This window comes from Euprymna scolopes, chromosome 17 (genome assembly GCF_053919585.1).
Source record: "Euprymna scolopes isolate OS-2025 chromosome 17, ASM5391958v1, whole genome shotgun sequence".
In the NCBI taxonomy this organism is placed as follows: Eukaryota; Metazoa; Mollusca; class Cephalopoda; order Sepiida; family Sepiolidae; genus Euprymna; species Euprymna scolopes.
The window spans coordinates 534,094-548,185 of record NC_136498.1 but is presented as its reverse complement, the minus strand read 5'-3'; the positions used below and the strand labels follow the sequence as shown (position 1 = coordinate 548,185).

Below are 14,092 nucleotides of genomic sequence, written 5' to 3'. Positions count from 1 at the left end.
GAGCATTGCCAAGGCTGCTGCGAAAAAGGTGGGCTCTCTCTACCATGCAAGAAAGCTACTTACACCTGAAAGTATCCTGTACCTCTATAAGGCCACCATTCGCCCATGTATGGAGTACTGTTGTCACATTTGGGCTGGTGCATCTGCTACTAGTCTCTCACTCCTGAACTGGGTTAAAAAGAGAGTCGCCAACCCAATAGGTTCTGAACTGTCATCTAAGCTTCAGCCTCTGTCCCATCGACTAGATGTTGCATCTCTCTGCCTGTTCTACAAGTATTTTAATAGTGAATGCTCTGACGGACTACAAGCACTTGTACCCTCTCGACGTAAATACCCTCGACAAACCTGACAAGCAGCTAAATCCCACTCCTACACAGTAGAGATCCTTAGGTGTAAGAAAGCCTTCTACTCCAATAGTTTCTTCCCCAAAACTGCTAGACTTTGGAACTCCCTTCCGGGACCCTGCTTTACCAACTGTACTGACATGCAGCAGTTCAAGTGTAATGTGAACAAACATATTGCTGCTCACCTTCTTTCATGATATCCCTGCGACTTATGTCCCAGATAGTAACTCCCTACTTCAAAGTGGCACTGTGCCTTGTTTGGGGTGAAAACTGAATAAATTTTTTTTTAATTTGCTGGGAGTTTTAGTTTTTATAGATCACGAGAGAGAGAGAGAGAGAGAGAGAGAGAGAGAGAGAGAGGGGGAGGGGGGGAGGCAAATACTGTCTTAGTTAATTAATTGTCTTATTGAAGTTAAATGGGTGGACACAGCAAACATATCTTAGTGAGGGGGGAATTTTGCGCTTAGCAATTATCAAAGTTTTCCTTTCAGTGACTTCAGCCACATCCACAGATAGACTGATCTGAAAATACTGGTTTTTCTTAACCTTGATATCTGTGATGCCATGCGCAATATCCTGCCGTCTCTTTGTTTTTACTTTATTTCTAACATTACATGACATCTCTTTCTTTTTCATCTTCTTATGGGGTAAGCTGATCTATCCATATCAGGAATAAATGCCCAAATACAATAAATACAGTTACATCTACAGTTCATGATATTCATTTGATGTTGATGCATGCCTGTCGAGGTTACAATCTCGAGAGTCAGTTCGGCAGAAACTAAGTCATTTCAGTGGCCTTTTATCTGGCAAGATGAGAAATTCATTTTGGCTAGTCCTAGGAGATCAAATCTTCCGTCTTTCGAGTGGGGTAAATTTATTGCTTACAGCCTGAAGTGCCCTGACCAGGGAATGCGAACGGTGCTACCCAAGCAACTTTTAGGAGGGCTGGCTTGAATCTCCTCACCTTCTGAAATTGTGTCACATCTTCTTGCAGTGGGAAGGAAGTAAATACTGCCATTCGTGCCAGTTATGGCTCTAGAATTATGACATGTACTTCTATGACATACTTTTGTTGATATGCTTTTTGTTAATTATATCAATGTATTTGTCTTGATTATTTCTGGCCTGCAAGGCCACATAATATCCTACATTCGCTTCCCTGCCATGCATGAAAAACGAGTGTGAGAGTAAGATAATTTCAGAATATACCAACAATAGGAGATTTTATTTGTAAACACACCTGCAGAAGAAGATGCTTTGAGAAATGCTTGGGGAATTCACTAATTGAAGAAAAACAAACACATATTTCTTTTTGGTCTAATTTAACATGATATCTTCAAGAAAGAGGATATCTCTGTTCCGTCTGCCTGCTTCCCTCCGGACTACAACTTGGATGTCTTCAAGTCCAATGTTAACAAATTCCTAATGAACCGCCCCCTTAATTAAACACTTCATCAAATCTCCACACTAACGTAATGTACTTGCAATAACCCTTATCCCTGAGTGGCTTCCGGGCCTTGATAAGTGGTGATCACTGTGTAAAAAAAAAAAAAAAAAAAAAGAGTCAATGACACATAATTATAAGAAGCAGCGTCATGCATAACTATTTGAGGAATTTTACAGATGTTAAATATTGGGCTAGTAAACAAACTAGTATTTAAATTGGTTAGCTGAAACTAACAGTAAATAAAAGTTGAGTTAGTGTCAACTTGTTGGACTGGAGGTTAGAATTACTAGGCTGTTGGAATTGATAGAAATGGATATTACATCACATGGTTCACAGAGAGAGAGAGAGAGAGTGAGAAAACCGTCTGTAGTTCCTTGGAAGCACTACATATGTGAACATGTTAATATAAATGCGTTGATAAGATATGATTAAACAGTGATTATTAATCTCCCCCCACTCCCATCTTTCTCTTTCTGTCTTCATTGCATTTTTGGTTCTTGAATATGACAAAACAGAGAAACTACCGCAATAAAGATAAACCATAGTCGCCAATTAAAAGTGAAAAATTAATGTTCTTCAGTTCGTTTACTAACTCAACATTTTAGAGCTATTGTAATAATAATTTGTATATGAAATACATAGATATCGGTTCTGTAGAATTTGGAGAATTCAAGGAAGCAAAATCTGTGCTCTTTTTGCTGCCAGCATGAGGAAACCAGGAGACGAAGAAGACACAAGAGGTATGGCATGTTTTATGAATGGGGACGAGAGAAGCATATGGGACGAAACGGTGATCAAGGAAAAAAAAATCTTCCTTGCAAAGAGTTCCGGTGCTGTGAGCCATAATTCTCCAAACTTTAAAAAGTAGATATCTATGTATCTCATATACAAATCAAATGTTAGCTTTCTTATACCTAACTAAAATGGAATGAAAAAAAAGAGATCATATACGAATACCAAGTTGGAAATATGAGAACAACATGCAAAATGAGCAATCTAAATAATTCAAATAATCGATCCTCATCACAAAAATTCCACCATTCTCTTTCATCTCATACATTCCTACCGTTTTTATAACCTGAAAGAAGCAAAAAGATTTATTTGTATAATTGATATTCACTCTCTCTCTTCTAGCCGCAAAAAGTGATACATTGTTGATAAATTCTTGTGTGTATGCCATGTAATTGAGTGAGAGAATCCAAAATGAATAACTCCAAGACCAAGTAGAATAAATCTTCTTTGTTTTCCAACAGTTTTGTCTTGACTTAGCATTTTTTATGATAGAATGAATGATCTGTTCTCTTTATATTAGTTGTTTTCAAAGTATGAGAGAACTTATTGGCAGGCAGCGTTCTTCCGATTGAGAAGGATTACAGAACTGTAAATACAGAGTAAACATGCTGCGACGAAGAATGCAATTTATGAACTTTCATATGTTTTTGTCATAATCACAGCACCATGGTTTTCTTCATGTATGGCAAAAGATCGAAATGCAACACAAACATACATAGTTCTCGCCACAAATTACATGAGGGAGCCAATATATTACAACCAGAATTCTTTCTCAATACAAATCTATCAAGAAAGAGTAAAAATTTACACATCCAGTAGAGATAATTTTTGAACATGCTCTATATTCTAAAGAAAATTAACCTTTCCTTCGTTGTACATTTCTCTCTAGGTTACGTCTGGATACTTTTTGAACACGTTCCATATTCTGAAGCCATTTGACTTCTCATTAATTGTACGTTTCTCTCTAGGTTACTAGATCAGTACGGATACTTTTTGAACACATTTCATAAATCGAATCCTAATTCCCACACAACAATGAAATCCAACCCAGTTTTGAGTTTTGTTTTTTGTTCTTTTTTACGTCTTCTCATACTTTATTGGACTGTCAGTCTCAACTAAAGAAAGGTTTATTTTATAACAAGCAAATATCAAGAGAGCAGATCATCAATTACAACGTATGAAATATGACCTGGGAAACAATTTGAAAAAGTTTTCTTAAATCAAACCATTTTAAGTTATGTCCTTTCGGCAGCTTCTTACCAAAGTAATGAATTCGGTTTTCGCCAAGTCTTTTTACTTCTTGCAACACTACATTCTTATTTCTTCGATTATCTAATAGACTTTATTTTGTATAAGCTATCTCTATATTTATAAAGTTAGGTATGTTTATCTGTTTATAAATTTGGATGTACGGGATTTACTCTTAAACTAATTAATTGATCATTATGAACTTTGAATCACAGCTACTAGGCATTAAATGTCCAAATATAGGTCATATGTACACATAGTTTAATTTAAGTTTATAAAAGAGGATAGAAGCTCTTTGTTAAAATTAAGACACCTCCAATTTTTGTGAAATTTTGACGATAGGTATTTAACATCAATTAAATATTCCCTATATTCCAATTGGTTTAGTGTATTTTAAAGGGTTTAAACTTCGGATTTGTAAATGTAAATATATCAGAATTTGTATTGAATTTCATTCATAATCATTAGACATCAATTAAACAAAATTCCCTGAATCTTAATTTCTTAAGAACTCTTAAGCTGAAATCTTAAATTTTAAACATTTTTTTTTTAAATCATACAGTTGATATTGGTTAATATTAGAATAAGGATTCTAGACATAAGGTTTAATATATATTCATTTTAATCTTCGAAAGGGGACAATACAAGTATCAATAAAACTGTTTTGTTCCAAGAATTAATTTTTGCCCGTCCTGGGACAGGTATTCTAAAATTTTACAAGTTATCTGAGTTTTCATAAAAAAAATTAGCCCCCTTTTACCTCATTTGAATAAAACTAAATTAAGCTAAATATACCCCATATTAGGACCACTTATGTCTAGCAGCCATGTTCCAAAGTTTATAATGATCAGTTAATTAGTTTAGGTGTAAATCATCCTGTACATAAAAATATATGAACATATATACATACCTAACTTTGTATGAATAGAGATATAAGGATCATAGAGATAAGGTTTAATTCATCTTCATTTTAATCTTCATCAGGAACAACGCAAACTCGTTTGTGTGTGTATATGATTAAAAAAGATGCAAAATATGAAAATCTTTCTTTGAAGATACAATTTTTGATAACATTTTGAATTCTTTATTATTTCAATTATTCGGACTACTGTTTCATCTTGAGTGTTCTTTGCCCAATGTTTCGCTGATATAACTTCCTTCTTCAGTTGTATCTTGTCAAACCCGGAAACCTTTCTGTCAAACTTGGGAATCTGCTCAGAATTTTGAACACAAGGACCCATGGTGTAGCATATAAAGTATTTCGTAAAATTCAGTTGCATATTACACTCTTCTGGGGCTTGAAGATTCAATCCTTAGTGCAGGCGACACTAAAAATACAATTGTAAATTACTTAGGATTTCTATAACTTACTGAAGGAGCGCGTGCTAGCTCCATTAATTAAATAAAGAGGTCCGGTCAAAATCATATGCATATTCCAGAGCTCAACAGAAAAATTCTCAAGTTCAACAGAAAAATTTTCAAGTTCGATAAAATATACTTGAAGAAGATTAGAGATTACATTGACCGAAAAATTGTGAAAAAAACACCCAAGATGAGAAAAGTAGTCTGAATAATCCAAATAATCCAAATTATCAATCCAAAAATCTAAAAAATCTAAACATTTTGAATGTTAGTTGATGCAATTAATTTCTTATAACTCCAATATGAACGAATTTCTAAACTTCCATTTGGTGGCTCAACTGTTTTTTTTTTCTAATTTTCTTAGCAGTTTGGTTTTGGCTCACAATGTGGTATCAAATTCATTTTTTGTTATATATGTAAGACTAGCAAGGTTATGCCGCATTGGCCAAGGTAAAAATGTAACATAACGTTTACATCCCTCTCTTTCACCACTCCTGTTTCCTCCTTCCTGTTTCCCCACCTCCCTCTCTCTTTTTTCTTCACTAACCCATTTCTCTCTCTCTCCCCACACTTGGATAATTTGAGTCAGCATAAGGGGAATAACCCCTTTACATGATAACATTAAAAGATGCATGTACCTCTTAATAACATTAAATGATATAAATGCCCATTTAACCCCAAATAATAAATATTTTTTTCTCAATTTTAGACATTATACATCTAGAGCAATGGTGATCAATAAAATATAAACCTTGTGCGTCTTTGGTTAGTACTTTTGGACTTTTAACTGGACAACAAACATATACACATACTCACAGACAACTGTCCTTGATATAATAACAGACCATTTCTAAAATATCTAGTGTCCTGTATGAGCATGCAAATGATTCAACAATCCAACTTTACTTTCAGTAGTATTGCTATATAGGTATAATACAAGTATCTACTGGTTTCAGTTTGTAAATACTTATGTCATCCCCTCATTTATTCATCATGTAATTGGTTACCATGTTTTTTACATTATTTTATCTTTTTGTTTTTGCTAGGGATGGTGTACCTTACTAAATTCCAGACATCTACTCACTATTTCAGAAACCCCAATCAAAAGATCATTTTAGGATTTTAACTGTCCCCTTAAGCACAACTTTTTGTATCTCTTTTTCCCTTGGTTCACTGGGTATATTTGCCAGGCAGTTTTTTAATTTCTTCTTTTGAGTGCGATTGTTCCTATGACGACTAGATTTATGGATATCTGCCTAAGATTCAAGTTTTTTCTTCTACATACAACCTTGGTATTTCGTTATTTTCTCCCAGATAACTGTGTTCAAGTCAGCATCATTATGACAGTGACTTCAACTAGGACTGCCATTTTCTCTTTCTTGCCCTATATCAAGTCTAGCAGCTCTGTTTTCTAGGTACATAGCTGTGGTGATTGCATAGTCATAGTTAATAGTGTCTGACTTATGTGCAACAGTTCTTTCTCGAATATGTTCTCAGGATTTGATGCTACATTGGATATTCAAACTGGATATTCCATCTTTTACATGTATAGGTATGCATACAAAAGGACTTACCCAATTATCTTTGCTGCAGAAGCTTGTTGGATATAGATATAGGTTGGACGTGGACATTCAAGGTCCTTAATAATTGCATCTATAAAGAAATACAATATTTAGAAAAAATTTCTCAATTTAATGTAATTTACATTAAAAAAGTAAATTATAGACAAATTTTTATTTATATTAATGAGGATAAAGATGAGGATGAAGAGGCTAGTAAACGTCAAAAACTGAGGCTAATTAAAAGGATTTTGATTGGAAGTGTCACTCTGTATGTTAATATATGCCTTTTAAACGTCTTTGCTGATTTCTAGAGTTAAGTGCAAATGGTAGCGTCACATTTTCAACATACAGATGTACACATTTCACTATAGAAACATAGACTAGAGAAACAATTGAATGGATATTATTTACATCAGCTAAATTTGAAAACATTAATTTTAAGTCAACAAAATAATTGCATTTTTTTTTACATTTTCACCCCAAACAAGGCACATTGCAACTTTGATGCATCAGGGACCTAAGTTGCAGGGATACTATGTAGGGAGTTTAGCAACAAGATGTCTGTTCATATTATACTTGAACTTCTGCATGGGGAAGCAGGAAACCAGAAGCGAATTCCAAAGTCTAGCAGTTCTGGGGAAGAAGCTATTAAAGTAGAAGGTATTCTTACATCTAAGGATCTCTACTGTGTAGGGGTGGAACTTCTCTGCTTGTCGTGTTTGTCGGGGGTATTTTCATCGAAGGGGGTACAAGGACTTGTAGTTCGTCAGAGTATCCACCATTAAAATACTTGTAAAACAGACAGAGGGATGCAACATTTCGTCGATGGGACAGAGGCTGACGCTTAGATGACAGTTCAGGACCTATCAGGTTGGCGACTCTCTTTTGGACTCTGTCCAGGAGTGAGAGACTAGTAGTAGATGCACCAGCCCAAATGTGACAGCAATACTCCATACATGGGCGAATGGTGGCTTTGTAGAGGTACAGAATACTTTCAGGCATAAGTAACTTTCTAGCACGGTAGAGAGAACACACCTTCTTCGCAGCAACCTTGGCAACGATTTTGATGTATTTATTCCAACTTATGTTTCCTGCGAACGTTAAGCCAAGGAGTTTGAACAAAGTACTTTCAGGTAATGTATCTTTAGCCATAGCTATTCGTGGTTAGTAAGGTTTCATGTAATTATTAAAGGAAACGAGCTTTGTCTTGGCAGCATTGAACATTGCCATCCATTTTTGACCCCATACCACTACAGACTGAAAGTCTTCCTCTAAGGTTTCTGCCATTATCTTAGATATGTGCTCATTAGTTTTACCCATGTACCTGCTATTGAGCGTGGTGTCGTCGGCAAATATACCCATCTCAGAGACAATTTTATCAGGTAAGTCATTTATGAATATCAGAAACAACAAAGGTCCAAGGATCGATCCCTGAGGTAATTATGACGTCTTGTTCGATTTTGAAACAATTTGTGTAAATGGTTTGGTTATATCTCCTGAAAATTCAATAAATCACTACTGTGAAATATAAAACAAATATTTGGATTTCTTTGCAACTAGCAAGACCAGTTACTCGACATTGCCTGATAAAATATAAAAGAATGCTACTTTTAAAAAACTTAAATGAATCTGTAAGCGTAATGTGGTATGTTGTTAATATATAGGAAGAGAAATAATAATAATTAGGCAACATGCGAAGAAGTTATCCCATGAATAAAATTATGCAGTTATCACGAGTTACATGAGAGGACTGAATTGCCTGTGAGTAGAAGCGTTTGCTCTCTGTGAGATTACGTATTTAAGATAGTAAGCTCGTGGGATAAAATATAATAACAATAATTAAAGAGAGACGAAATATATGCATTGTTAGCTAGGAAAACGCTTTAGTAATAACTGCAAGTGGTGCGCATTTAAGTTAGGCATAGAAAGGGTTTTCTTTTTTTCCTATAATGCCAGAAGTTGTAAAGGAAAATTAATGCTTTTTTTAATTAATATAGAGACAAAAAGGATTTTATTATTAAAAGGTAAACTAGATTAGAATAAGGATTCTTGACATAGGGTCTCAGACAGTGGTAAACAAATTAGAAAAAGGTATACTGGATCAGGTTCTTTTTTAATGATTACTTCATGTAAGTTTAACAGACTTTTGAGAAAATCTGATCATGCTTGTACTAAAATTTCACATATAAAAAAACATTGTTTAAATACATGGTTTTCTTTTAGTTCTGTTGTGGATTTAAGGGGCCACAGCAAATAACACGAACAGAAGGTAATTAACAAGAATTTGCATTAACAGAAAGTATAGGTATAATAGGTTAACAATGGTTGCTTCCTCACTTTGCTTCTCTTCTCATATCTACTGATTAGTCAACAGAACTATCTCAACAAATCAGAGTATTCTCTGACTTGGCGATTTGTTCAGAATATGCTACTCTTTTATAATAAGCTGGCCAAGATGGAGTGGGGACACAACCTTACTGTCAGCACTATAATGTTAACAAAAGAAAAACAGCGGAGCACTTTTTTTTGCACTTTCAGTAAACTTCAGTGACTCTGTATGTCAACAAAGTAACATCTCGCATCGATGCTGAAGACCTGATAGTCAAAAATTAAGCATTGACCATCCAGAACACAGCGCCGCTATGGCCTAGTGAGAAAATAAATTTTCTAGCCATAGTGAAAATGATGGCGTGGGTTTCACATCTTAACGAGATCCATGGGGTTGGATCTGCTTTTAAGGAGGATCTGATCGTCTATTTTAAACATTAGCTTAAAGTGAAGATCAGATACGATAAGAGATTGCATTACATAAAGTTTAGTAGAAGGTAGATGAGCGACACTAGATTGTGCATTTGTTAAGGAGTTAATTATGAGTTCATATTTCCTGTTTAAACATGTTGCACACAGTCTTGGGTTCTGTGGAACTCACCCCTCAAAAGCTGAGGTAATAGGTTTAGTTCACAGGAAAGGACCAAGGAAAACATGACAAAAAATGGATATCAGAAAAAGAGAGATAAAGAAAGACCTGTTGGCCAAAGATAGATTAGTTTGGAAGTAAATTTTTAAAAGCCGTCCAACACATACTAGCGTGTAAAATGAATATTAAATCCAATATGATGATGACAATGATATTGTTACCATAAAAATAATTCTCAGCAAAATATTCTTCAAAATCAATGAAATAAATGTCACTTTTTGATACTATTTATTTAAAATTATACTATTTTAGCTTATAGGCCAGCATAATTTGATTTTGGAAGAATTCATTTAAAAATTGGATGAAGTTGGAATTAGCGACAATTAGCAACATTAGATTAGTTGGTGCTAATGCGGAGAGTGGTCCGTGCTATTTTTTAAATTTCTACGTTTAATTAAAGTTTTATTATATGTTTTTTTATTCAATTGTAAGGTTAAATTACAGAATAGGTACAAAACACCCTCCCCTCCCCATGTTAAGAATGGATTTTTAAATAATAACGTTATTATTTCAGCACGGATCACTCTCTGCGTGAGTACCAATTAGTCAGCAATCACCATTTTCACTGATCAGAGGATATAATTTTTTAAATGTGTGTGAAAGTTGATAACATGCATACAAACATGAAATGTCCTAGTGCATTACTATATAAAGATTTCATAAAAGGTAACGTAGATAGGTAGATAAGTAGGTAGATATAGTATAAATATGTTGATGATTATTCTAAATGTACAGCTTTCATGGCCATGTAGTATAATATTAAGGGGGTCCATTAAGGAAACTACAGTCAATTCTTGATTGACTCATATCAAAGACTCAAAAAATATTGATACTACACTTGCTAAACACTCAGCATTGTAAGGTGAAGTTCAAGAGTAAGTGGAGTAATTCTAGGAAAGAATTAGCGTCTTCTTTGACGTCTCAGTATAGTAACTAACGAAAATGGAACCTGTAAGTTGCCCACAATTACTGTCGATCATTTTAATTACATTTAAAATTCATTACTCATTATTCAAACAGTCTAAAATAAATTTTTATTTTTAAAAGTTTGGTTGAAATTAACTATTTCTCAAAATCACTATCAAATAACGTAGACATATATACTAGTAGAATACCCACTACAGTAAAATTAATTCACTGCAAAAAGAGTCTAACAAAACTTTTATGAGTATATATACTTTTGGTATTTGTGCAGATTTTGAACTGGACAAAGCTTTACTCAGAACATGATGTTAACCGCCGGATTATGCTCAGCATCGCCGATGATCAAATCTTAACAATTGTATGAAACAGAAAAATAGTAAAATAAATGTAAATTGTAGAAATAAAAAAAGAAAAACAACTACCTACCATAATTTTGTTTTATTATTCATTTAATGTTTCATGATAAACATACTTTTGATGCAGAGGAAGGGGGGGGGGGATTTACTATAACCCTTTTTGGCACTTTTGCACTACTGTGAAGAAACCATTTTTTTGGTTTTTAGTTTGAATATTTTGAGAGTGCAGAGCAGGGGCAGACAACTTCCATCCATTTATTACAAAGTTTTGACTATTTTATGAAAACTGAAAATTTTGAAAAGAAAAGTTTTCTCGAAATTCATACGTAATTCAAAAATGTATGCTCAAAAATATTTATAAATGCTAAAAATGATACACTTTGATAACTGTCATTTATTTATTTCACACAAGAAAGTCTAATCAAAAAAAAAAAAACCTGGACTCGATTCTCAGCGACACTCTCCGCTCTAACCAGGTTCCATCCGGTTCTCGAGAAACTCAACGGCTCAACTCTCACAAACATCTTAACTCCCGGCCTTATATTATCTCAGTTATGCAAATTAATGCACAATCGAACCTGCTGATTCGTCGCCTTCTTGTCACCCATCGCTCGGGTTTCGAGTTCGCACATGCAGCCCACCTCCGTGACTGCAGTCGCACTCAATTTTCACTACAGAAAGTTTAATGATTATTTATATTTTATTAGTTACAGAAATTTCAAAATTTATATTTTGTTACAAAAAAAAAAAAAATTAAAAATCGCTATTTCGTGCTTAAAAAAAAAAAACTTATTTTAATCTGCCGATCCACCAGACACTTTTTTATTTACAGTCTCCTTCCTAAATCTTGGTGGGTTGGTTACAGTCTTGAAACCTGTCCTGATAACCAATTCTTGCTACGATAACAGTTATAATAATAATAAGAATATAACTTATATAATAAACTCGATTTAAACTGCTTCAGTGTTGATCATTATATTACTTACTTAGGAAAATTTTTATGTTTGTTCGTTTATGCACAGTCAACTTCACTTGACCAATCATTACCAAACTTGGTCAAAATATTAGTATAACTTAGAATCCTTTTAATTCGAACATATTTAAGCCAAAAATGAAGATCAAGGCCTCAAAAAAGTTAAAACCCACATTTCTGGCAATAAATTAAATTTACTTCATTGTCGAACCCTGCTACTCAAACCATATTGCAACCAATGAAAGCTCACATATTATATGACCTTAACCCTTGTACTTTGACCTTGAAAAGGTCAAGTTTTAAAATTTTGCTTCAACTTACATTTTAACATTATAGTATTTTGTACCATAGTAGTATTATTTTCGATTGAAAACAATTATTTATTGTTAGGAATAAAAAAAACAAAAACAAAGAAAGATAAAAGAAATAACCAAATTCTTACGATTTAAGTGACTGTTATCTACACTTTATCTCAAGCGGTCGTCGACAGATAAGAATTGAAATGAGATAAAAGCAAATACCAATGATTAAAACATGGGTAAAAATAGTAACAAGTGCCAGAAGGAGAGAGAGAGAATGGGAGGGATATATATATATATATATATATATATATATATATATATATATATATATATATAATATAAAGCTGAATGTGTGTGTGTGTGTGTGTGTGTGTCTGTCTGTCTGTCTGGTCACGAATAGGCTCCTATATGGTTGACTATTTTAAAAAACTGATTACATATAATGATAGATGTATCGAGACACAGGAATGGGCATGTTTGATCCGGCAGAACAGCGGTTCATTAAAATTGTGGGGTCTGAGTTCGTGCCTGGTCTACAAAATATGGAAATAAAAAATTAAAAAATTAAAAAAAAAAGTTTACAAGAGTTTTTGATATAGATATACATGAGAATATTTGATAAGTATGTTTTAACTTAAATAGGGATGGCATAATAAAATTGTGGGGTCTGCGTTCGCGCCTAGCCTAGATAGAATGGAAATAGGCACCAACTTTAATAAAGACTTTTCATATCTTTCATATCTTTTCATATAGCGTAAGTATACTTTGATAATTATGTTTCAGTTTGAAGAAATATGGTATAATAAAATTATGGAGTGTTCGTTCGTACCTGACCTCATAGAATGGAAATATGTCAAAAAGTTTAACAAGGTTTTTTAATATCGATCCACAGAATATTGTGATAAGTGTTTACGTGTGAACAGGTATGGTATAATAAATTATGGGGTTTATCTATTTTGTTTTTACTTTTATCATATTTTGCTTTGATTTTGATACAATTCAACCCAAATTTACAACCCTTCCTTTTCATAACCTATCATACTTTCATAAATCAGAGTCCATTTTCTGTAGGCTGTTTATGAACCCAGTCAATGACGGATACTTTTTCTAGTATATATATATATATATACATATTTCCTCAAAACCTTTAGCCTTGATGAAAGAGGGACTAAAACTTGCTGCTATGGTTTCAAATATTTCTCATATGTTATATCTCCCCTCTTTGGTTTCAATACATGAAGTAAATTTCACAGTGCATAAAGATCATATGATACTGAAGATATTCATAATCGTACCCTATTTCCAAAAGAGGGGATATATTACATATGAGAAATATCTGGAATCAAGTCTCCCCTTGCTGTTACTTCAGATCATTTGAAATCATAGCAGCAAATGTTAGTCTCCTCTCTATTAAAGCCAGAGGTTTTTGGGACGTATCGGATATTTTGTAATTCATATGCAAAATTAGGAAAACAAATGACTATGATTGAAATATTGGTAAAGGTGCAGTATCTTTCCACCCTCAAAAAATCCTTTAAAATTATCACTATGTAAGGTTTTCGAGGGTGCTAAAAACGAAAATAACAGTTAAAATCCCAGGAAACGAGTAGTTTCCAAAATATGCAGAAATCATAGTTTTAAAAGATGGGATCACTTTTCTATATTAATTTAATGTAAAATGAGCACCCGCTATCTAACCACCTTGTTTTTTGGCGGGAGGGGGTGGGCGTCTGTTATTTTTTAGGGATGGTGTTTATTTGGTAATTGTGGCCTGTTCGACCAATACCAAAACCTACCTTAAA

At 33.6% G+C, this 14,092-nt stretch overlaps 1 protein-coding gene across 5 annotated transcripts in view; it reads right to left on the bottom strand.

Moving 5' to 3' along the window:
• Positions 1 to 14,092, bottom strand: part of LOC145296644 (armadillo-like helical domain containing protein 1) — a 217,472-nt gene that overhangs the window by 70,792 nt on the left and 132,588 nt on the right. For all 5 annotated transcript variants that reach the window (XM_080142573.1, XM_080142574.1, XM_080142571.1 and 2 more), the window contains one exon: positions 6,771 to 6,849. In XM_080142573.1, coding sequence (XP_079998699.1) covers positions 6,771 to 6,849 — 79 coding nt within the window. The remainder of the gene's footprint in view (positions 1 to 6,770; positions 6,850 to 14,092) is intronic.